Source organism: Amphiura filiformis, chromosome 15, assembly GCF_039555335.1.
Source record: "Amphiura filiformis chromosome 15, Afil_fr2py, whole genome shotgun sequence".
Lineage (NCBI taxonomy): Eukaryota > Metazoa > Echinodermata > Ophiuroidea > Amphilepidida > Amphiuridae > Amphiura > Amphiura filiformis.
Window position 1 is genome coordinate 5,153,533 of NC_092642.1, and position 26,018 is coordinate 5,179,550.

Below are 26,018 nucleotides of genomic sequence, written 5' to 3' on the forward strand. Positions count from 1 at the left end.
TTTTTGTGAGGTATTTTAGCAGAACCATCTAGAGCTATTACGGGCCTGCTGGTATCAAGAATACATGGGCCCTTCTTTGCCAACAGAGTCACTGTGCAATAGAGTGGCAATTGATGCAATTCAACAAGAAGGAGGTAATTAAACTAAAACATTTCAGCACCATGTTTGGGTTAACAAATTACTAGTGAAACAAGCTGTCCACATTTTCTTAAAGCATTATTTTTGTTCCATTTTCACAGGCCACAGGGTTTATATATGCACTCCTACACAGTGGGATTGTCTGTGTTCAGAGGATGATTTAAGGAAGCCCCATCATGCACTGCAAACGTGTTATCACCAGAGTTTCAACTGCCACTTTACTTTTCAAATCCCATTGAATTCTGTGCAAAAGATGTTGTTTAATAATTGTGCGTGTGTCATTATTACTTAGTCGATTTCAGATCTAAAGTGATGTCTGCATGAAGGATAATTCACACCTTCTGTAGGTAACATAAAATGTGAAATCGACCAGCATTGTGAATGCGCTTTTATTGTAAATATATCAGTCCCCAATTCAAATTTAACCATGTCCGTCAATGCAATGTGCGGCGCAGAGTGGTGTCATGTTCACTCACACAGCTGTGCTAACCGCAAGTCAACACAGTGGCGTGGTGGGAAGTGCTTAAATCATCCTCTGGTCTGTGTTTTAGTCTTTTTCAATATATTCCCATTCATTTCTTTATACATGGCAATGCTTCACAAGCCAACATTTATTTCACTTCTCCTATCTGTGATTACACTCAACAAGTATGGTTACCAGAGTATGTATGGTTACAAAGAATGTAGGTGTAGGTGTTGTACGTGACTAGGAAATTAGTTGACAACAATTACAAAACTAGTCCAATACCCAAAGGCAAAAACAAAATAAGTGGGTCTCGTTAATTATTATTGATATATACTACAACATCTGACCAGTCATATTGGTTTTTATCAGGACCTGTGGGTATATATATTGAATTCTTTGAATTTCATTTCTTCACACAATTATAAGTATATACATTGTTTTAAAAGGAAAAGATGGTTCAAATATAAACACAGATTTGATGTAAAAAACAACAATTTTAAAGAAAATCATTAAAAAGACATAAGTTCACAATAAAATGTGTGTGTTTGTGTGTTTGTTTAATCGACGACTTTTTGATTAAACATTTATTAATTTTTAGTCAAAATTTGACACCAAATCTGTCTTTAAAAATTTAGATATTAATCTAAGAAGTTACAGCATTTCACCTTAATGCATTTGTAAGACTTGGCAGCCCCTTAAAGGGACATTCAGCAATTTTGAGTTTTACCATTTTTGCCCAAATTTTGTTTTCATGGTGACCTTATACAGAATTTGATCTAGAACTCAGAAGTTAATTCTCTTTAAAATTAGCAACATGGATGAACGAAATGGGAAAATGATCCCTTCTCAAATCATATTCTTGCCTTGTACAGGCTAAAATATGCTGGCTAAATTAGACTTGAGGGCTGGCCCTTACCCGGGAGGGTGTGGCAGATGCAACACACCCTGCCCCAGTGACATAGCCTGAAGCATAACTGGGGGAACTGGGCCTGACTGGGGGAAACAAGTCTGTTTTCAGCAATTTTGCTATGGGTTTTCTCAATTTTCAAATTGATTGGGGGGGGGGGTCACATCCCCCTCAACCCCTTCCTGTGCACTTATCATGCTACGCCACTGCCATGCCAGTGGTATCTTCCACCACCCCCACATTCAACAAAGTCAAAATGAAACAATGCTACAATGTGCACAAAAAGGTCCTAGTAATATTTGAAAGAAAAATGTTTGGATTTGAGTAATTCATTTTGCCACATTTCAAAAAGAAATCTATGTGAATAACTTGTCATGTTTGATTGTTTCGGTCACATATGCAATCTGAACATATATACCTACCTATATGAAGAAGTAGGCCAGTCTTCCTTCACCATATATGACTTTTCAAGTTATGCAATATTTGTTAACCCAGAAACACAATTGTCTGGACTTGTTATTAAACTATTTCGTGGACAAAAATATCAGGGGAGTGAACTTGTTATCTAATAAAAGCTTGTTGGATTCCAACAAGAATAATATAAAGCCATACTCATACATACTTTTTTTTATCCTTTATGAACATATCCTGGGGAAGTATGCTGGCATTATTATACTCCACACAAAAAAAATCATCCCCTTATTCTGCTCGAATACGATCTGATCCACTCAGGGCAAAGTTGGAAAATTTGAAAATTGATTTACTACAATTACTAAACATACACTTACTGATGGTGTATGGTCATGTCTCTTGAATACTTGGTTGAAAAGTTATGAACCTTTTATATCTATTTTCTTATATTTTACTGTTTTTTCTCTTCACTCTTTGCCTCTATCTCAGTTTCATTATTCCTGACTTAAGCCTGATTGGATCAGATCTGGTCACAATATGAATCTATAAAAATAAAGTGTTGGTTCCCAATGCCACAAAAATCACACAACCAAGTTTGTTTAAGGGGGTACTACACCCCTGTGGTAGATTTGTGACTATTTTTGCATTTTTCTCGAAAAATAATAACACACTGGTAACAAAAGTTATGTATATTATTGGGGCAAGGATTCCAATTACTACACTGAAATTTCAGTGCCTCAAGACAAGCGGTCCCGTATATATGATAAGAAATGAGGTACATCCTAGCGGTACCTTATTTCTTATCATAAATAACGAACCGCTTCTCTTGGGTCACTGAAATTCCATTTCCAGTGTAGTAATTGGATTCCATGCCCCTATAATATATATAACTTTTGTTACCACTGTGTTATTAGTTTTTGAGAAAAATGCAAAAATAGGCACACATTTATCGAGGGGTGTAGTACCCCCTTAATCAAAAAGATTTTATCTTGTTTTGCCAAATAAAATGTAAGTATAGTTCAATCCTAATCTTTTAGTTTGACCTAAACTGGAAATAAATGTTAAAATACTCAACGTTTTGGGAGTTTGAATATCCATCAATGACTACTGGCCGTGTGATGTAGTGAGGAATTACATGGTACAATAAAAAGGAGCGAAATGTAAGTTATGATTAACATAAACAAGGGAAGAGGCTCATGTGCTAGTGTGTGATGTGTGTTTCTTCTTTCCTCTATGATTGAAATAGATTATTTGCAAAGACCAAAATCTTGAGATCTGGCATTAGGTTAAGTGTGGAGTTTGGTTAACTTTGCATTGATCAGTCTCATGTCACACATATTGTGGAAATATTTTGCTTTGGACCTCAGTTCCAAAGTCAAAATGTTGAGATTTTTCGATTTTTCACAATGCCCTCCAAAAAACTGATGCACAGTTATTCACTTAATTAATCCATCAACATTTCAAATTTTTTGTTGTAGTTTAGATTACTTGACTTTAGGCCATACAAATTAGATCATTAATATGCACAATTTGCAAAACACAAAAAATAAACACTAAAAAGCATCATAATTATTATACTTGGTTGCTAGTGAATCAAGGCAATATTTTGTGCATACTTCATTTTCTTTTCAAGAGTTGAGTTTGATATAGAAACCGATTTATAATGGAACAAGGGATATAAAGTCAAGCTAGTGAAAAAACATATACTATATTTGAACGCATAAGAAAAATGTTTTCATTGTACATATAGGACTACATGATAGAGCCACTTGACTCCAGGATGTGATACATGTATTATCTCAGTTCAATGTTTTATTACTCACTTTTAGTATGAAGATAAAGAACTAGTTTTTGAACAATTCTTGATGATAATTTTAAAGGCAATTGTTCTTCGTTTTATGAACACATACTCTGTCACCCGAAGACCCCCTATTTTTCCATTTGATCTGTCACCCAAAGACCCTTACAAGTTCAATTTGAACAGCAACTTTCATTTATCACTGATTTTGTTATTTATTTTGAAAAAACAAAGAAATTTGAAGCCATTTAGAACTACAAATTCGATTTTCGAGGTTTCTGAGGCGCTGTTTCGGTTCTCACCCAAAGATTCTATTTAAGCAAAAAGGTCATGTTCTCACCCAATGACCCCATATTTTTGACATTTTGCTCTCACCGAATGCCAAAAATCATGCTCTCACCCAATGACCCCATATTTTTTACATTTTGCTCTCACCGATGCCACTTAGTGCGAAAGTGCCAGCCCTACACCTATATCCATTTCAAATTGAAGTGCCCCCCACCCCGGCCAAGTTTGTTTAATCAAAAAGATATTATCTTGTTTGCCAGCTGAAACATAATCTTTTAGTTTGACCTAAGCTGGAAATAAATGTTAAAATACTCAACGTTTTGGGAGTTTGAATATCCATCAATGACTACTATGTGTGATGTAGTGTGGTACAATGATTTGAAGGGCGAAATGTAAGTTATGAATAAAATAAACAAGGGAAGAGGCTCATGTGCTAGTGTGTGATGTGTGGTTCCTCTTTCCTCTACGATTGAAATAGATAATTTCAAAGACCAAAATCTTGAGATCTGGCATTAGGTTAAGTGTGGAGTTTGGTTAACTTTGCATTGATCAGTCTCATGTCACACATATTGTGGAAACATTTTGCTTTGGACCTCGGAATATCCCTCGCTTTCAAAGTCAAAATGTTGAGATTTTTCGATTTTTCACAATGCCCTCCAAAAAACTGATGCACAGTTATTCACATATAATTAATCCATCAACATTTCAACTTATTACTGGATTTGTAGCTATGCAAATTAGATCATTAATATGCACAATTTGCAAAACACAAAAAATAAACACTAAAAAGCATCATAATTATTATACTTGGTTGCTAGTGAATCAAGGCAATATTTTGTGCATACTTCATTTTCTTTTCAAGAGTTGAGTTTGATATAGAAACCGATTTATAATGGAACAAGGGATATAAAGTCAAGCTAGTGAAAAAACATATACTATATTTGAACGCCAAGAAAAATGTTTTCATTGTACATATAGGACTACATGATAGAGCCACTTGACTCCAGGATGTGATACATGTATTATCTCAGTTCAATGTTTTATTACTCACTTTTAGTATGAAGATAAAGAACTAGTTTTTGAACAATTCTTGATGATTAAATAATTTTAAAGGTAATTGTTCTTTCAGCACTAGGGTTTTATGCGTAAAGCAACAATGGATTTAGGTAGTTTAGGTCTCACATGTGTAGCCCAGCAATACAGTAAAGGAGAAATGTCTTAACTGGAGTAAATTTTATTGGAACAAAACACACAGACAGACACACCCCCAAACACACCCAAGACACAGACAGACACCCCCCACACACAGACACACACATTGATAGAAACATGACAGACAGACAGAAACATGACAGACAGACATACATCCACCCACACAGACAGACAGACAGACAGACAGAGACCTGATGGGCATACAATATACATTCAAACCAAAAAAATGACAGAGACATTTTGAATGAAATGTTATTGTCATTATTATTTTAAGTAAAACAATAAGGCGAAAAATAATGATGTCGCCCGTGTTATGAGACAATAGATGCATAACAGCAGCTAAAAACAATACCTTTATTCTCATTCTTAAACACTTCAATTCAAATAAAAATATCATAAATATACCAAATTTTAATCAAATTAAATCCTACATTTGACAAGGAATTACCTAGGGCTTAAAATCGATCAGTCCCATTGTTGCTATGCGCCTCAGATTGGTTCAAATAGCGCGTACAAGTAGCGCATCAACGCGCACACGCTGTACCATATTACCATAGGCATATTACAGGTATGAACCAATAAGATTGCAGGAACTTTCTCAAGTGTTTAAAAATCATAAATGATTGATTACACATCTAAAATTAAACCTTTTTGCAATCTCCTTTATTATACACATGAGGTGAACTACATTTATTTTGTTTAGTAGAGGAATCACATGCAGTGGATGATTTCCTTAATGAAAATAAATAGCAATAACATTTCACCAAAATAATTCATAATATCAATTCATCTTATTACGTCATCAATCCTTCGATAGTAGGGGGCATGGGATACTTACCCTCACAAATTGGGTTTTACCCCTCCCCCAGTCAAGATAAACAAGTTCATTGATCAGAAGAGTAATCTGGGGACAATTATAGCAACATATTAGCTATTTTCTTCCCCGCATCCTGAAATTCACTTTTTACACCCACTAATATTATCCCCTTCCGAAAACGGTTGGTGATGCCGCTGTTCACAAAGAGAGAATCTCCCCCACTATTGAGTCATTCATTAACAGGAAGGAACAAGTAAGATGTGGTGAGTTTGTGATAACCACGACACAACACACTAACTAAACCCTGCCTGCACACTGCCTGATGATATGGTGTCCACGATCAGTATACACTACATAGGCCTACATATTATTGTATAGGCCTAAATGTCAATTTTTCAGGGTTCCACATGGGTTATGACTCAATCGAGTTGGGTTGCTACATGAATTTGTGATATCACTAACCACAAGGACCTTTCCAGGATTTAACTCTGGCACAATAAAAGGACATGTAGCAAGCCACGTAAACATTTATATACTTTGGTCATGTTTAGAGGATGTGGGCTTGACATAATACTGTACTCTGCATTAAAGCAGACATCTGACATGTACTCTATCTGCTCCCAAAAAGCTGCCAAAGTCTAGAACACTTTTTCAGGATCTTTGTTATTTATGAGCTATATACAAAATAAATATTGAATGTTTTTATTCATTCAATGGAAAGAATATTTTCATTCGGTGAAAAATGAACTGTTCCATGTGCAACTCAGATAAAATAACTGCTTGCTGGTTGAACAGCACAATTATGTCAAGATCTCACAAAAAGTAACTAGGCCTAAGCCTTTATAATATACCTTTAACTTTGGAACTATTAATTGCATTTGAAAACACCAGGAGATTGAAAATTTAAGTGCGGTAATTTTGAAACCTCAGTTGTTACAATTCATTGAGTATATTGTGTTCTCAGTGTAAGTTTAAAGGTTACCAATGCCCATTTTCATTTTTGCAGTAAATTGTATTGATTTGAATTCAGCACAAAGATAATGGTAGGTTTTACATGCCACAATGCTTGACCGATGCAAATGCAACTTCTTGTTTTTATCTTAAAAACACAACTGTGTCGTTATTGAACAACATTGAACGAATGGGGAATCAAAATTTCCTTCTATGTTAAAATATTGTGATTATGATTAACAGTTCTGAAGCTATAGGCATATTTATAATGGCCAATTGCAAGTTGCTTATGTGAGATCTCAGTTGCCTCTGTATGAACGTATAAGCAGTGATTTAGTAATACACATTTGTTGGCTGAGCTTATTCATATGCAGGGATTTATTTAAGCCTGATAAAAAATAATAATAAAAGCAACACATAATGTATCAATTTCAAACATCGCTTTTTGGAAGCCTGATAAAAACAATAGTACAGGCAATACAGAGAGTATCAATTTCAAACACTGCTTTTTCATCTTATAAAACATCTGATGTGAATCAATCATTTGTGGCATTTAAGTAGGATAAGTATGGATATCAAATGATAACTGTGAACTATAATAAGCACTGTATTCAATGACAAAGTTAATCCATACCCGTCATGGGAAATCTGACCATAATTAGATGATTTAAAAACAACAACAACTACATATCAGCACCAAGGCTGTGTATGAGACACACAAATTATTATCACAGTAAATCACATCCTCAGATTTCATTATGTATTTCTAGAACTTTCAATTTATCATAATCTCTGTATTCCTAGCCATTACATCACAGGCCGGCTGTAACTTAGTCTTTGTAAAAGACTACTCATGATTGAGGGCACAAACCCCATTTGCTAACTGTTATGATGCCCCTCAAATAGCAGGCGAAGATTGTGTGGTTCCCAGTATGTAGTTCTCTCCCTATTGGCAGGGTCGTGCGATTTTCGCAGCGCGAAATCGCAAGTTGCGCCACAAAATGTTCCTTTCTCCGTGCAATTTCATTTTCTCCGCGAAATTCATGTTTTTCCTCCCAATTCACTATGAAATGTGAACAAAAATGGTCTTTTGTTTGTCTGTATTGAAATATTAGCCTTGTTTGAAGCGTCACAGTAATGTAACCATAGTTGAATAAACACATGAATGTAACCACTTGCTAATTTGTCTCGTACCAGTGTTGCTTACTTTCGCGTATTGGGGGTACTTCTCTAATTCTGTGGGATGTACGTATAGTAGGGGTGATAATACAGGGTGTATCAAAATGATTGGTACCGAAGCCTTCCCATTTTTTGCCGAATTTTTTTATTGTTTTTTGTGCCAGTTTGGGGTTATTTGTTTAAATATTTGTAATTATAGTAGTTTTATCTTCTCTAAGAATTTTAGATCATAAAGATAGTACATTCTATTTAGAAGTTACATGATCTAAAGGAAAGTAGGTGTTTTTTACACTTTTCATCGTAACGCTGGATCAGTAGCGCACCATTTTCAAAGCTCTATTTTACTGCAAATACATTGCGAGGATGATATGTTGAAAATCATTGAAATGTTTATTATTTTCCTTGCCTATTTCTTCATTCATAATATATATTAATGTAATAATCAATATTTATTGCCTGAGAGTAATATTATTAACTTGAATAATTTAGGTGGGGTGAAAGAAGTTTGTGTATCAATACCATCCAGGGCGGCAATTTAAATTGTATTTTTGAGATTACTAAGTAGATGGTGTGGCAGAATGGCTATAGACTGTAGACAGTGTAGGTTAGTTTAGACCTGGTAAAAGTTTGGAATGGCTCCACAGTATTCCACACTTAAGTGTGCATTCATAGTTAAGAATCACTGGTCGACACGAAGCTATGGAGAAGTGCAGAGAAGATTTAGGAGAAAGTTTCTAAGAGCAAGGCGTATCCCATGCAAACATGCTATTACTTGCAATGCTTCAAAATTTGATAAGGGCAGTTTCAGAATGGACCCATCCCAGTTGTTAAGTTCTTTCAAGATAGGGCTTCACCTCACACTGCAAGAGTCGTAAGGCAGGGACTTCAGGAACTATCTTTCTAAAAGCATGTGTAAAGCAATTTTATGTTATGTATACTGAGGTGAGATATTGAAGAGTATGTATGCAATAAATGTTTTAAGCAGTGAACCTATTCATCATCTTGTGTTGTGTAAGTCAAACCATGATTACGTCGATCTTCGTTTAAATGACAATAGTTCCCAGATGCATCAACCTATCAACTTCAGATTAATAGATCAATAAGTTAACATATGCCCCTTTCTATTTATAGTACAAAAACTATATTAATTAGCAATTTTATATTTTTGATTTATTTTTGAAAATGTCACATAGCCCGGTACCAATCATTTTGATACACCCTGTAGAGATTCTGTGAACACAAACTGAAAAATAACAATAAACCTGATTTTTTTTTACATTACAGTGTAAGCTAGCATATCAATTTTGTTTTAACCAAATCATCAAATGACAGGGATTTGTTTGGACATTTATCAACACTTGACAATCTATAAATAAACAGTTGTTGAATTCAACAACCATTTGGGACACCTTTCACATCTGGTTTATGTGTCATAGTGACCATCGCTCTGACATGTCATATCATCAATGATATGAACTATCATCGATTTCTCAATTTCAACAATGTACGGCAACAAGAATCCCCTATATGAGGATATATAAAAATAGGTATTTTGACACCTTACCAAATCTGAATTTCTTTCTGTGAAAGTCTCGAAAAAAGCAGCAGGTTGGTTTCCTTTTATTATGTGAAGTTGCATCATTCAAAGTGGTCTTGTTCACCATTTCTCAGAACCCTTACAAGGATTTATTAAGTCCCATCCAAGTTATGGAAGTTAAATATCATGAAAGCCATTTCCAAGTTAGAACTAAAAGACTGTATAAGTTACAGATGTACTTTATCAAGACTTAACCCAAGACAATCTTCTTTGATATGACCAATCTGTGAAATGCAGATTTAGTCAAAAGTGCATACTTCAAATACAATTTGGATTAAGGATTGAGACATACACTTTTAACTTTGATCTATATGTATGCTATTAAAATTCACCGGTCAGGAAGACGATATGAAAGCCTCATTTCTGTTTCATGTTTCCTTGGTGCATGCAATTCTAGCGTCAAATCATAAACGAGCTTGGTCAACCTGTGGGACTTTTCTAGGGCTTATGGTTAACATATCAGAAATTAATTCCCGGTGAAGATCTTTGTCTCCACTCATGCATCATTCCTCCTTAACAGGAAAGTAACCTGTCAGCTAGGTGCAAAGTAATGTCTGAGGAATTCTGCTTTGAATCCAAATGAGATAATGATGGGTATCTTATCCGGGATAGAGATGACAGATACCAGCGTTGTGAGATAACAGTTATTGGTGCAGAGTTATTCTTGGTAGTGACTCAAAGTTGGGTTTGATTTGAGCTGACAGGTGCGGATAGAAGGATTCAAAAGTACATTTTAGTTATCTACAGTACCAGCCGATGATGCAACCTTGTTTTTGTTGTTTGGTCAAACAGTTCAACAACCTTTTCCGTATTTTTGGACTAGTCTTGTAGCATGAACTTGTGATCATTGACAACTAAAAGCTGGTCACACTCTGAATTTTTGTGGGCATTTTCCTGTTAGGACAGAAGCTGTGGATTACTTTTTGCGTCAGCATCTTTTGCAGCTGTTTTCACTGCAGAAGATATTCCTAAAAGCTAACAAAGCCTTCCAACAAAGCTAATTAATTGAGCGGAAAGAACAGAAGGTCGCAGCGGACAAGCAAAAATTGCTGTGGAGAACCAAAAATACAACACCCAAACATCCATCCAAAATGGCGGTTAAATGATTGCCTTTGACAGATGCTAAATTACATTTATAAGTCTCGAAACAGTTTATACAACTCCGATGTATCTCAAATTCTTCAAGGAAGGAAGGCAATAGCAACATTGTATTTGAACTCTCTGAACCGCTATAGTAGGCTTCTAGAGGTCAATAATGTTTGCTGGATATAATTTTGGAGACAATTTTAATTTGATCAAAATGATGGACAAACTTCAATTTCTAGCTATTAAAAGGTATGCACTTAATGAGAAAAGATCATTTATCCAAGATGTCATGAAATAGATAATGAAGAGCTTGAGAAACAAATTCTTTTGACCACATCTGAAAATTAACACATGGCCTATTCCATTTTAAATCCACACCACCCCTGTGGAAGATTTATGGAATGAACACATCAGGCAGCTCCATTTGAATTTCATATACCCTCTGAGAAAGATTGAGAAAGATTCAACCTGAATCTTCACAGAGGGAGGGTGAGTTTCAAGTGGAGCTGCTAATGAGTTCATTCCATTTGCAATTCATACTCCCCCCTGTGGAAGATATTACCAAAATCTTCCACAGGGGTAGTGTGGATTTTAAATGGAATAGCCCATTACTCATTCTGATCATCACATTGAGCTCTCGTCCTGCTACAGCAATGGAATTATATAATTCACCTGTGAAGTGTCTACGAACTATGATGAAGAAACTCAGAATCAAATAAACAAATGAATGTCATACTTATGAGCCCATTTGAACTAAAACTTACTTAGATTAATGACTTGTGAATTTCTGGTGTGACACATACTTATTTCCACATATTAATTCCCAGCTGAATTCAACATTTATTTTACTTTTAGAGATGTAATTATGACAGATGTTATCAAAAACAAATATAGATGCTAAAATTAGCTTTTGATTCATCATGTCATAATAAAATGTAAATGTAAAACTGACTTTTATTTCGCTGTGCATGCATCTGGTAAATTGCAAAAAAGAAGGAAGTGGTTCCCAACTACTCATGTATACTCATTCCAAGGAGTCCAAAGTCAATTTCCATAGGAAACAGAAATGAAAATTGGCTCTTTTGGGATCCAGTGTTGGTAAGAATGATCCCAATTGCAGTTGGATGTGGAAGATTTCTGCAGAAGAACATTCTGATTTAAACACCCTTTTTGTTGGTAGTGTCAATCTGTCTTGAAAAGTAGGGGACATGAGGCCTGAATTTTGAAAAAGTGGCTGTGTAAACAACAAAACGTGGGGGAGGGGGATGGACACGTCTCACCCCCCGGATTGACAACCATGCTTTTGGTATGGGCTTTGACTCATGATCACTGGGTTTGAACCCTAGCAGTAATTGTGCTGTGCCTCCATTGGGCTATATTCCAGTTGAAATCCATGACCTTTTAGGGTTACCTGAATGGGTGGTGAATCCATTTGAAATCTACACCCCCTGTATGGGAGATTAAGGTCACATCTTCAATAGGGGGTGTATGGATTTCAACTACAACAGCCCATTGAAATGCCCCTTTAAGCTTACCTGGTCAAATTCTAAGACCTCTCTACCCAACCCATGTGCACCTAATCAAGTGACTCACAGATGTCATGATTTCTAAATTCAATAATTCAACACAATACACAATGTTAAGCTTAAATCCCCAAAAGATGATTGTATCAAATTGAGTCAGGAGATGACAATTAACCCAGTACAGATCACAACTCGGAGCAATTAAGGTATTAAGTGGAAGTATTTCCGTTCAATGTGCCCACCTGATACAACAAAACCATGAATAGTCACTTTGAAATAATATAACACCATTCAAAATAAGAGTTGTTAGTAAGGAGGATATCCATATGGTAAACAAATGTTGTATGATTTGAATGGGACAGATACCACTTGAATTAAGGGGGTACTACACCCCTGTGGTAAATTTGTGACTATTTTTGCATTTTTCTCAAAAAATAATAACACACTGGTAACAAAAGTTATGTATATTATTGGGGCATTGAATCCAATTACTACACTGAAATTTCAGTGACTCAAGACAAGCGGTTTAGTATATATGACATGAAATGAGGTACATCCTAGCGGTACCTCTTTTCTTATCATAAATAACAAACCGCTTGTCGTGGGACACTGAAATTCCAGTGTAGTAATTGTATTACTTGCCCCTATAATATACATAACTTTTGTTACCAGTGTGTTTTTAGTTTTTGAGAAAAATGCAAAAAATATACACAAATTTATCGAGGGGTGTAGTACCCCCTTAATTCAATTTAATTAATAAATGGCAAAAATGGATCACTATGTAATATGTATCATGGCTAGAGGGACAGTTGACCCCAGGCTGCTGACTTATGGGGGATATATAGAGATCTTCAGTACTAATTTCTTTTGTCCCCAGCTTTTACATTTAAATACTTGGCAAATGTTATTGATTTTTAAAGAGCAAAACATAAGTGCATGTCCTTTTAATTTAACATGTTTAATTGAAGTGGCAAGTTCCCAAAACATGATGACAAAATCACAGACCCAGGGTAAGATTCAAGTTTTTGAAATGGGCATATTTTCCAACTTGCTTTGCTAGCAGGCGGGCAGCCGAGCACCCATATTTGGAAAACTTCTGGACAAATTTGGGATCAAAATCACCCAAAAAAGTCAACAAGTTTTACAAAACCCCTCCTGGATCTGCTCCTAGCAAAGACAAAAGAAATATTCTCTTGCAGGCTTCCTAATTAACTATTAAATCCATGCCACACAAATAAGGAAAACAAACGAAATAAATGAATAAAATAGTTATGTATGCAACACATACACCAACATAACATGTGGCACATTATGGTGATGCTATATATAGCGGGATATATAGATAATAGATAGAGCTTTTTACTTTTTTTTACACATGCAGCTGTTTTATATTTTTCAATGTTGGCATGTTACAGATATTAATCTTCTTTTTTTAAACACAGTTTTTTAATAATTGCAGAGTATGAGGACTTCAATATTTAGAAATAATGTTTTCAAGTGACGGATATATTTTTTACAAAAAATACCAACTAACAAAATAATATAGAATTTAGGTTAGAACCTGTCATTTTTTAAAAATCCTAATCGTAATCTTATTATTGATGTAATGATTGGGATAATATTCTTATCACTAAACCATTCCTATCGTTTAACCAATCAGCTTTTTATTAAGGGCTGGGGTATGAACGTTTGGACAGTATTTATTTTGGGACATTAGAGCACATCACATATCGAATTGCATTCTGAATACGAAGAATGTCATCCTGATATCAAATAATTTTGATTTTTTGAAATTACAATTTAATACACATTTAATTGCAAATCATTAAAAATTGATATTTTTGATATTTAACAGTACTCGAAGTAAACTTTATAAATCTGATGATTTCTACCTAAAGTGTATGTAGGTGGGATGAAAAAGCGACGATCAATTGAAAATTTTGACCTTTTCATTATTGAAGATATGGATTTTTTCCCAAAACACCAAAACAAATTAGTCTTTTTGGTAATAAAATCCATATCTTCAATATAAAAGGTCAAAATTTTCAATTGATCGTCGGCTTTTCCTCCCAGCTACATACACTTTAAGAATATATCATTAGATTTATAAAATTTATTTCGAGGACTGTTATATATCAAAATTTGAAAAATATCAAATTTTAATAATTTGTCATAAAATTTGTATTATATCGTGAATTTCAAAAATGAAAATTATTTGATATCAGAAAGACATGCTTCAGATTCAGAATGCAAGTCGATCGCCTGAGGTGCTCTCATGTCCCACAAAAAATACTGTCGAAACGCCTATAAACGCTCATTCTAGAGCCCTTAACCAATCAGCTTTTTATTAATAAAATCAGAAATCTGTCATAACATTTTAATAGGAAATAATATTTAAAATCATTTTTACTGGAAAGACCCCATTTCAGAAGGAAGTGGCAAAATGAAGCCCAATCAGAAAACCAGTGACACGCTGAAAAGCCTTAATCTAGCGTCTCGAGAAATTAAGACCCATCTTATCAGCATGTCAAGCTCAATTTACCAGTAATGCCTTATTGCATGAGAACTTTACCGAATCACCAAGGAAGGCATATCGCCGGCTGGCTACATGGCTAACTAGCTGGGCCGTCATTCCTGTGGAGAGACGGCCACATTGTATGACATGGTCAATTTAGCCTGGTTATTTAGGCCTACTGATGTTATAATGAGACAAGCACTGTCCTTCTTGATACTTTTGAGCATAGAGTTAGGCATGTTTGGGACTTGATTCTTTCTCAAATCATTTGTTCCCCTGTGGATCGCATAAGTGTGATGGTGTTCACATTCATGAACATTTTTTTCAGGATCATTGACACCCCAAAATGAGTTTCACCCTATACGTAATAAGGCCCCCAAAATTCAGCATTTTTGGAGTCAATTAAAAAAATATTTTAAAAACTAGATATAAAGGAAACTACAATCCAGGAAAAAAAGGTTGGCACACTTTGCCTGTCTTTTCAGATATCTCTGCCCCGCTCCCCAATTCAATGTTGGACCAAGCCATGTTGTCAACAGGTCCGTGAGACCCACCAACATCGACAGATGGGGAGTGGGGAAGGGTGAGATATAGGGGGGAGTCTGTACTTCACATATATTGTATGCATGTTTCACTCGCCTCTCCAATTTTGATAGGGCACGCATTTCCATTGTTTAGTGCAAGTGTGCCAACTATTTTTTCCATGATTGTAGATATAACACACATGAAGCGAGTTACTAATCTGTTAGCAAAACATAACAAAAACAAAAAAAAACACCAACTGTTTTCTAAAAAAAAAAAACACCAATTTTTTTTTTTTCAGTCAAGCATAAATGCAGCATATTTCTTAAGTGCCACCCCCCCCCTCTTTTTTATTTCATTATTGTTCAGGGAAATTTTCAGTCCCTTGATAGTTTTATATTTTATCATCTTTCTGGGGCATAAAATAGAAATAGGATTCATAGAGCATTTCCTGACCAAGGGGGTTACCGACAAGTTTTTTTTGTGTAAATGATTTATGTCTTTATAACATTCTCTTATGATTTTGTGCTATCCTGCAGCAACTTCTGGATGTCACGGACTTTCTTTCAGTTATTTCGATAGACATCATGCTATTTATAATTTTCACTTGGAAGGGTCTTGCTTCAATCAGGACTTGATTTTTATGTGTCTCAAAAACAGTATTAAGTTGTTTATTTTTTATTACAAAATACCCAAATTTAATATATTTGCAATCTAAAAAAACACTAGGCCTATAATAGAGGACCTTCATGCTTTTCTTAATACCCCAATGCAGTGTATTCACTAGCTTTTGGGATTAACCCAGGCCTGCACGGATAATTTATCTGGGGTGGTGTGGGAGTATAGAGAGCTAATAAAAACTGGACCTTTTTGAGCTTTTCCTTCAAAAAGGACTGATTTCAATGTTTTTAGCCAAAAAAGCAGACCTTTGTGAATATTTCCTCCAAAAGATTGATTTTCAACATTTCTCATCCCCTGGCTACGACTTTGGATCAATCTACGGTGCACATTTTCTATTTCTGTGGAATAAACTGAAGCATTATTAGAGATATTGGTATGCTTTTGTCTAGAGTTGAGCCATGATTGTGGTCAACTACTGACATGCAAGACCTCCACATAACTACAGGATTTTGAACAGGATACAATGTATGCCATGTCAGACACGTTCTCATGAGGAGAGGAAAAGGTTGGATTCTATAGCATTATAACCCACACAATGTGAATTCAACAGGTGGATGTAATGGCTTATAATATATACCACAATCTCGGGTGTGTCCAATATTTGCACTAAGCAAGGCAAGGTCTAGCTTATATAATTCACACAAGGTGTTTTGCAATACTTCATTTAATCACAAGAACACCACATCTTCCTATGAGAAATTAAGTCAATCAAATCTTAACGGTTTTCCTTTTCCTGATCTGGCAACATTTCAAATCAAAACTCAACTATATATATATTGCAAGGAAAAGAACTCCACGGAAAGGAAGGCTCAAGCATATTATTGGGGCAATGACTTGACATGTTATAATATTATGAAGATTGAACTTTTATTTAAAAGTCATCAAATTGCTCACCTAATATACCTTTAATTGTGCTACATGTGTTGTGAATAAAAGGTCTATCTAAATAAGGCCAAGAAAATTGTATAAGACCGGTTGGTCGTTTGGATTTTTTAAAATTTCATAGCCACACATGTTATACAAATACACCAATTTGCTTAATAAAAAAGTTTTTTGTTATTGCGCTAATACAATAAAGTCCCAACTTACGCCTGTGTATACATATATTCAGGTACGCGGATCGCAGCTCACACTTGATAAAGGCCTAGGGCCGAAATATTGTGATTAAATCTGTGGATTAAATTCCCAGAAAATTAAAACGGTTTGTTCCAAAACTCTTATTTAATGGATCTACTATATTCACAACAACGTATGTAACGCAATACGCAAAGCATACTTCATGTAGATGCTGCGCCAAACTGTGTGTACACCATTCTTTATCAATCCACGATAAAGAGTCCTGCTATATTATGAGCCGATCAGAGTTAATTAATATCACTCCATTCATGTTCTAATACAGTTTAGAAGTGCAAAGAAATTGTTAAAAAACTTTTCACGATATCAAAAATTTCAACAACAAAAAAAAAGAAAATAAATAATTATGAATTTCCAAAATTAGGGTCTCTTTGGCACAGTAAGAACTTTTTTCGAGATTTTCAAGATAAGGGTCGTTTGGACAATTGTATAAAAATTGTTTTCAGAAGATAGACATTAAGCCTTCGGTCACATGAACAGAGAGTTATACCTAAAGGCGAAACAAATGTGTCTCATAACACTATGTATTGAAATATGGCATGCACACAGTTGGCGCAGCACTTACGCTTGTGCATTGCATAGTGTGTAACTGGTGCACGCTTATGTATATTTATGCAAGCATGAGTAGGGACTAGATTGATGTGCGCAGTGACAAAAAAACAAATAATTTACGCCTACTATAAGCCGAACAAACTTTAGTACAGAGCTCACAGTCAGTTTCACAAAGAGTAGGGTGTTAACCCCTGACTATCCCAATGCATCCCATTACTGTTTGGATAAGGTTACCAACCTGAAGGAAGTGAATCTGATATCCGCATAAACAACATTGCTATGATCTTAATGTTACATGGTGCCATATACAAACGTGTAATGTATGTATTGTAAAGTGCAAGCTCCCTCATACCAGAAAAATGTATATGGGCCTATGAAGGGACACCTGTCAGGAGTGTCGGGAAGATTTCACCAAGTCAGTTTAATTCTACCAATTCTACCATGAAAGGTGTATTTCAAAATACATGCAGATTCAAAAACTTTCACAGCCTAACTTCTGAAGTGTATTGGATTATCGAAGGAAAAAGAGACCAGCTTAATCATGTTTCCTCCTTACTAATCAAGAAAATAGTTTCAAATCAATTCAATATCAATGTCATCTTGTATTCACTCCAGGAATATATTCTTTGACACAAATATCAATTGACTTCACAGGCCTAGACACCTGCTTGATAGGCCTACTCAAGGATCTCAAACATCGCCATCAGTCAGGACACAGTTCAAAACCTAATATGTTTGTATATTAAAGGGGTGAACTTTGAATGTGTCAGTACACAACCTCATCTTCAGAATATTGAGGTCAAATTGTGAGCTGTAACTGTTGAACTATGCCACTGTAAATGAGAACATTTGGCACATAATAATAGGACTCGCTCTATATCATGACTCACAATCATGAGGTGATTGTTGCATCAAAACCCATGGGTACTGGAAAGTCATTTTCAATCTTTCATGCATCTCATCTCATCGAATATTCAGTTGATTGATGGATAAAATGAGAATAGGTGTGTAGCTATATCCGCAAAAGTTAATAATGACAACATTCAAATCATATTCTGGATTATGCTTTGAACTAGACTCATACGGTATGGATTGCTCATAAATTACATTTTGTTGAAAACTCATACCATCAAATCCATATTATGATGATGGCAGACTGCACTCTCACTTGAAAGTACTTTGATGATGGGAAGGTACTTTGATTTGAATTATAACATATGGACTGCTCATTATGTTTTCTGAAAAATCCACATGCTCTCATTTCCTAGTACTTTTATGGAAAGTTTGAATGTGCCAATACATGCTAGCATTATTATGTTTTTGCTGGTATGAAATATCAACAAAAGTAACTTTTACTTTTTAAAAGTAGCAATAAGTTTGCCCACTATGCCAGATGAAAGTGCAAGGAAAGATACAGAGAAACCTAATTAGCTATACTGCAGCGCAATTTGAATCCCTGCTGCAACACTTCTAAACTGGGTTATAAAATTGTAACCAACCTGGGGAAATCTTGGCAGTCACACTTTGAGCAATTTGCCAAATGCCAAATAAAGACAGCAAAAGAATTAAGGTATATGCTATGTTCACCATTATATATATTAAACAAAGACATATGCCAAAATTAAAACCATCAGCCTTTTAGCTCTGATTTTTCGGACCTCATTTGTTGAAATCGGCTGAATATTAAAGACACTGTGATGAAAACCTCAAGGAAGGAACAAAATCAAAAGTTGCATTTTCAACTAATCAAGTGAAAGCACAGCACTAGTTCTCTTGTCTGAGAACGCTTTATTTTTTGTGTACAAATCAATTGGGCATCCAAATGTATAGAGCAATCTGCAATCTTTGAATTTGCATCTTTCTTGGGATTTATTTCTTGACCGATTTCATCAAATGAAGTCTTATACCCGAGCTAAAAGATGCAGCTATTTCCTGCTGGTTCTAATTATGACAAATCTGTCTTTGTTCAGGATATACAGGGGTGACAATAACTGGTAACTTAATTCTTTTGCTTTCTGTATTTAGCATATACTCCAGATCTTGAAAGCTGGTCAATGTTTTCTTACCTTTCTATGACCCAGCAACACAGCTTTTTAAAGATGACCATTCTGTTGTGTGCACTCCATAATTCCATTTCCCAATGATTTTCCAATATAATGAATCTTTTTTCAAGACATGGGGTACTGGTGCATTGCTCTAATATGTACAAAGCATCATAAGGCTTAAAACCCAATAAGTCCTAAACCAATAGGATTTTTATGTTACGAGTTGCAGTGATTTGGACTGTACAATGTGTTACACAACTTGCACAAAACTTGAATCGTGATGTCCTAATAGGGAATAGAGGTACAAAAGTTACTTAATGTTGCATCGTAGATGTAGCTAATAAGAAAGAAATAACGGGCCCTGTTGGCTAGTAGTAGGATATATATATATAGTCCATTTTGCTTCCTCAAGATAGTGATGTCAGTACATGCTCCAGTGTGCATACACATAGTATTAAATCATGCACATTAACTCACAAAACTGGCATGTTTACATGCGTGATCAAAGGTGGTACACCTGTACATGTGTGAAGTAACTTTGACAAACTGTTGACATTGCTCTCTTGCGGACGGCAAATGGACTATGCAGTTGCTATGGTTCTTTCTTATTACCTACATCTATGATGCATCATGACGTTTAGCCAAATACACCCCCTGGCCATTTTCATAATTTCTAGCATAAAACTGGCCAAGATAGGGTTGCATCACAGAGTTAGACTTGGAGATTTGGAATGTTTTTCATGCATAGGGCTATTCCAACTGAAATCCATACACATTACCTTAATCTCCCACACAGGGGGTGTAGATTTCAAATGGAGTCACCCATTCAAGTAACCTATTTGAAATTCACATTGCCTGTGTGAAAGATTAAGGTAATGTCTAGATTCCATTAAGCCACTTGCAGTTCGCCATTATGCACTATGTGGGGAGAGCCTCGAACTGGCAGCATACATGAATGGGAATTGAACCAGTCATATAACATTCGGTGTAAGGTGACGTAAGTCTTCCTTTCATGTATGCTGCCAGTTCGAGGCTCTCCCCGCATATAGTGCATAATGGCGGAACCGTGCAAGTGGCGAATAGGAGGGTGTATGGGATTTCAACTGGAATAATATAGTGTACCTGAGTGTGGATTGTTTTAAAAAATGTGCATAGCCAACTTTGATTCTCCACTGCACTGTGTCAATTATGCAGGTGCATGCCCAGGGGTAGGCTTTAGGGGCTCAACCCCACTGGATTTATGCCAAAAACATGACAAATCAGCATATATTTAGGCACATTTTAGTCAGTCAGCCTCCCTGGGTTCCTGGGCATGTCCCTGCTGATCCACACTGTAAAGTGCTACATGGGAAAACATTTGTAACACTCATGCTCAAAAAAGTCAATACGCTTTTAGTCTATATGTCTACCTCGAGTCACCGGCACTTCAGTGTGTTCGGTCTTAGCTTAGCGTTACTTGGTATGTGTACATACTTTTACGCATGCTTTCAAACGGGCGCGTATGTACACGCAAGAAACAACGCTAAGCCAATGCAGCAGATGCTGAACTTTAAAGTTAGTGCTGGTGACTCGAGGTAGATATATAGACTATAGCATTATGTATGCAACTGTCTATATAGGAAGCCCTAAGTTTCCCAGTCAAACTCTCACCTGGTAGAATTTCAAAGAGGAATTTGCTTGGATCATCTGGGTTATGGGGGTGCTTCTCCACCTTGTTATTCCTCAATGGAATAGCCCCTAGTGGCCTCGTATCCTCCTCCTTGTTAAAATAGTACAGGTATTCTCCAGCTAGTACAAACCATCGCCGCTGCCACGTTCTGAAAGCGCCCCCTTGCTTCTTGAGATATCCGCTATAGAGAATCTCATCAGATGGGATACTGGAGGTTCTCTCAGCCATTCTGCGGTGTGGATAAAGTTCCTGTAAAGGTTAAATAAAGAAAATAATTTGATTTCAATTAATATAAAAATTCTTATAACAATTTATAGTATCAGGGAAATGGTATACTTCTGAACCCTAAAATTTGCCAAAAATGAAACCTGCAAACAAACAAGTACATACAATGTCCATGTAAGAGAAAAGAGTCAAAACTGCAATGACTGAGTACCGTATATACTTACCAAATTAAGTAAATTTACAACCAAATATTTAACAACTTGAAATTGACAACTGTGTTTCTTGCAGAGCAACATACAATATCATATCAACCATAAATTTGCAAGGTTTGTGATTGTATAAGATTTGTATGAAACATTGTTTAATATACATGAAGCACTTACATAAAAAGCAAAGCATGCGAGTAAATAAGCACATAATACAATCAGTGTTTACATGATCGTAATAATTGGTGTTATTTTAAACAGTTTTGGCATTATTTTTGCTTTACATTTAGGTGTATTCACTTATAGTGTGGTTATAACATCAAAACACCAAATTCAAATCATTGACTCTGGAGAACATCGCCAGTGATAACATGATCAATTAGCGTCATCCCCTGTTAACACCAAATGATGGTTAATTCTTACAACCAAGATTTTTGTGATGTATAATCCTTATATTCCAATGAATCCTTTAAGACAAATGCCATGATTTAAACAAGGATAAAAACATAACTTACATTAACCACATATTTACCACCGCGCATTATCATAAACAGTGACATCTCTGACGCCCACCAAAAACCGCTAGCTCTATACTGATATAGTCCGACTCATTAACTGCACAGATGTGGAGTAAGCACCAGATGATCAAGCAATTATACTTTTTCATGACACTGCATGACACTTGTGATTAGTACACACAACAACAATTTGCACAAATTGGATGAATAATTCATCAAAATTTTGGAGAACCCAGTGTCAGGAACTTCACGGAGATTCAAACTTTGATGTGTCTCTAGATTTAAATATGTTGTTGCTAGTTAATCGTAGATAATTATTGTTTATGTAAGTAATTGCTTGATACAAAAGTCAACAACTCTGATAGGCAATAGGGATATACACTTATTTTGATATCCAATAAACCCATCCTGATCATCTTCCTGCATGAAACATTTCTTTCCATTTTCTCTTATAAAACAATTTCTGCAGTTACTGATGATCTCATCGACTAAATTCCACAATTCAAAGTCCTTATCATCTTTTAAAACATGAAGGAACATAGAACTGACAACTATGCGAAAACATGACAATGTTGACTCTTATTCAAAAGCGAGAAATCCTTTAATCCTCTCAAGCACTCCCAGAACTTCCTTAATGTGTAGTAATCAGTACAGATGCAGCTTAGTAGAGTTCCATGTACATCCCTCCTTCAATTAACCGTGCCCTCTCTGTGCGGACAAGCAAAAATGTGCCTCAAGCGAGATCTGTCGGTCGCCAATTTCCACTTTCAAATTGCAAGATTCCGTTCGGAAGGAAGATTAGGTTCGTCAAGACAGCACAAACTTTGTGCTGGTGTAAGAAGACACCCTAAGGGTCAATGCCTATGGGTTATTAGACCCAGAGGAGGTTACTTTAGAGAGAATCTGCTCATTGTCTTCGACAGAGTTTTATGATAATTACTCCATATCTGTTCCGTGATAAATTAGGATGTATGGTTTGAGGTTATCTATTGCAACCATCTGTTGGAAGCTGGCGATGTACATCATGTCTATTTCTGGCTGTTCCACTGATAACAAAATGTGAGAAAGGATTTAATTTGGTTGATTGGCAGGTACGACGGGGGACCATATATATAATAGTTATATTACAGACTTTCCCTAATCATGACTGGCACAGCTAGACGACCGAGGAAGCTGCACTAGGGAAGGAAGGCCAAACCAAACCAAGACAGTCAAATATAGCAATATTTAGTGGCAAGGTCCTCAACTTTCACTTCAGAAGTCCAAGTTTCAAACGAAGGCTTCATAAATATTTGAGTTAAAGGAGATCATACATGTACCAAAATAACAATAAAGCCCTAGTATTAACCAGGCCGGTAGCCAGGGGGTGTGCTGCCCCCCCCCAAATGCCAAAGTCCCAAAAAGTCCCCTTTGTTGACACAAAAAGTCCCATTTGTGAGCGTAGCGAGTGAAAAAATAGAGGTTTCTTATGCCTTTTTGGTCCAAAAATGTCCAAATTCACGCCCCCCCAGTCCAAAAAGGTCCAAATTTTGAAAAAAGATCCACTTTTTGAAAATCAGCACCCCCCCCAAAAATAAACCCTGGCTACGGGTCTGGTATTAACAAAACTAGTATCATTACAGAGAACCGAATAAAAATGATATGCTTAGATGAAAAGACTGCTGGGCAACCAGGAACCATAATGCTAGCAAAAAGTAACCAAAGAGATAAATATGTGATATTGTAGTATAAAACATGGCTGATAAGTTAACACCAATAAACTATTGTGTATACTTGAAATGGATTGGAATGTAATAAGCAAGTAGAATCACCTTGTATTTTTGTTTGTTTGCTTGCTTGTTTGTGTTACTCAGAAGATATGGATTCCATTACTCAAATCTTCAATTACAAACTTTGCACTCATTACAAATAAAGTTATGACAAGAAACCAATACTAAAAGCACTAACAAATTTGACAAATTCCAATACTTCCTTCCAATTTGGAGGAAGTAATACTAAATAAAAATTCCCTTTAAAAGGGAAAGCCAGCCTCAATGTAGAAGAGGTCTTGTAATTAGTTTTGGTCAATGTGAAAGGCATTTTTAGGATCACGGCTTACTACATCCATGTTACATGACAGTCCACCAAACCATCAACGGTGAGAAGATGTACACTGAAACTGCAGAAAACATTAACTCCTAATCTCATGTCAACTCTTTAATTCATTATTGTTCATTATTATTAATTCATTATTGTTCTCTAAATTGTTCTGTTCTGGTTTTATTTGTCTTTTCAGCTTTTTACCCACGATATTTCAATTTCCAATTTTTAATACCATAACTTACGAACTCAATTTCTTCGCTTAGGAATGTCCGATTTTATTGGGGAAAACGGCGTTGTGGAGCAAAATAGCTCTTTATGTGAAAGCCTCCAAATTTATAAGCTGTCCAAAAGATGTCTGTTTTTGACATGATACGCCACATTTCTTAAAGACCCATTCAGTGATCCCAGTGCAAGAGTAAAAAATTAAAATTGTTTATAAATTGCTTAAAAGAGAAGGATAGGCCTAAGTCATTCAAATTGTCATTTGGTATTTTGAAATGCCAAATTTGGCAAAAAATGAAGAAAACAGCAGTACTGACGAAGTTCAAGCCCCGCCATTCAAATACTTGTAGCTAATTTTAGATACTGTCAGTATCTAAAAATACAGATTCGTGTAAAATGTCTTATTTTGTCTTAAATAGGCCTACACGGCTTTTGGCTGAACCATTCGCAGACTTAGCACATCTATGTAATAACAAAGGTACGGTACCAAAATTTTGATGATTTTTACGATCGTCCGGATGAGCAAATCACTGAACGGGCCTGTAATATTAATAATAGATAAGCTGCCTTTAAAAATATTATTGACAATGTTGAGAGTAGGAATTACCTTGAAAAATGTCTCAAAAATACAACATGCCAGTTATATACCGGTCTGAAACGATCAGACAATATTTTAAACATTAATAACATCATAAACCCAAATCGTGAAAAAATCACCCCGGGTAGATTTTTGGCTATTTCTCCATTTACGACCCTGCCCAAAAGTGTCTGCTTTCGATATACCACGTCACAAATACTACACTGCACTGACTGCAGGTTTTAGTTAAAAAGGGCATTTCGTGATCCACAGCATCATCCCTAACTTTTCTCAAAAAAGTTGAGATTTTTATATCACTGGAAACCTCTGGCTACATAATGTTTATGTACAAAATATTTCTTGCAGATTAATTAGTTAGCAAAGTAATCGTGAAATTTGAATTTCGTTCTGGTATACCAGAACAAAATTGCAACACATTGTGTACACATAACCATGTATAACTCGTAAAGGCAAAAGCGGAATCAAATGATTTTTAGAATAAGCTTTTTTTGTGGATATCTACTGAAAATGTCATAAAAAGAGGATGCTAGGATCACGAAATACTCCTTAAATTAAGCCATATAACATAATATAAACTCACCTTACATGTACATTTTTTTTTTAAAATAATTTGATATTGATTACAATGTATAGTTTACTATATATGATAGATGGTGGCAAAAACATTTATAAAGGA

General features: G+C 35.6%; 1 protein-coding gene across 4 annotated transcripts in view; it reads right to left on the minus strand.

Annotated features, from left to right (window-relative positions):
* Window positions 1-26,018, minus strand: part of LOC140171167 (rho GTPase-activating protein 22-like) — a 96,046-nt gene that overhangs the window by 17,342 nt on the left and 52,686 nt on the right. For all 4 annotated transcript variants that reach the window (XM_072194356.1, XM_072194357.1, XM_072194358.1 and 1 more), the window contains one exon: window positions 21,473-21,740. In XM_072194356.1, coding sequence (XP_072050457.1) covers window positions 21,473-21,740 — 268 coding nt within the window. The remainder of the gene's footprint in view (window positions 1-21,472; window positions 21,741-26,018) is intronic.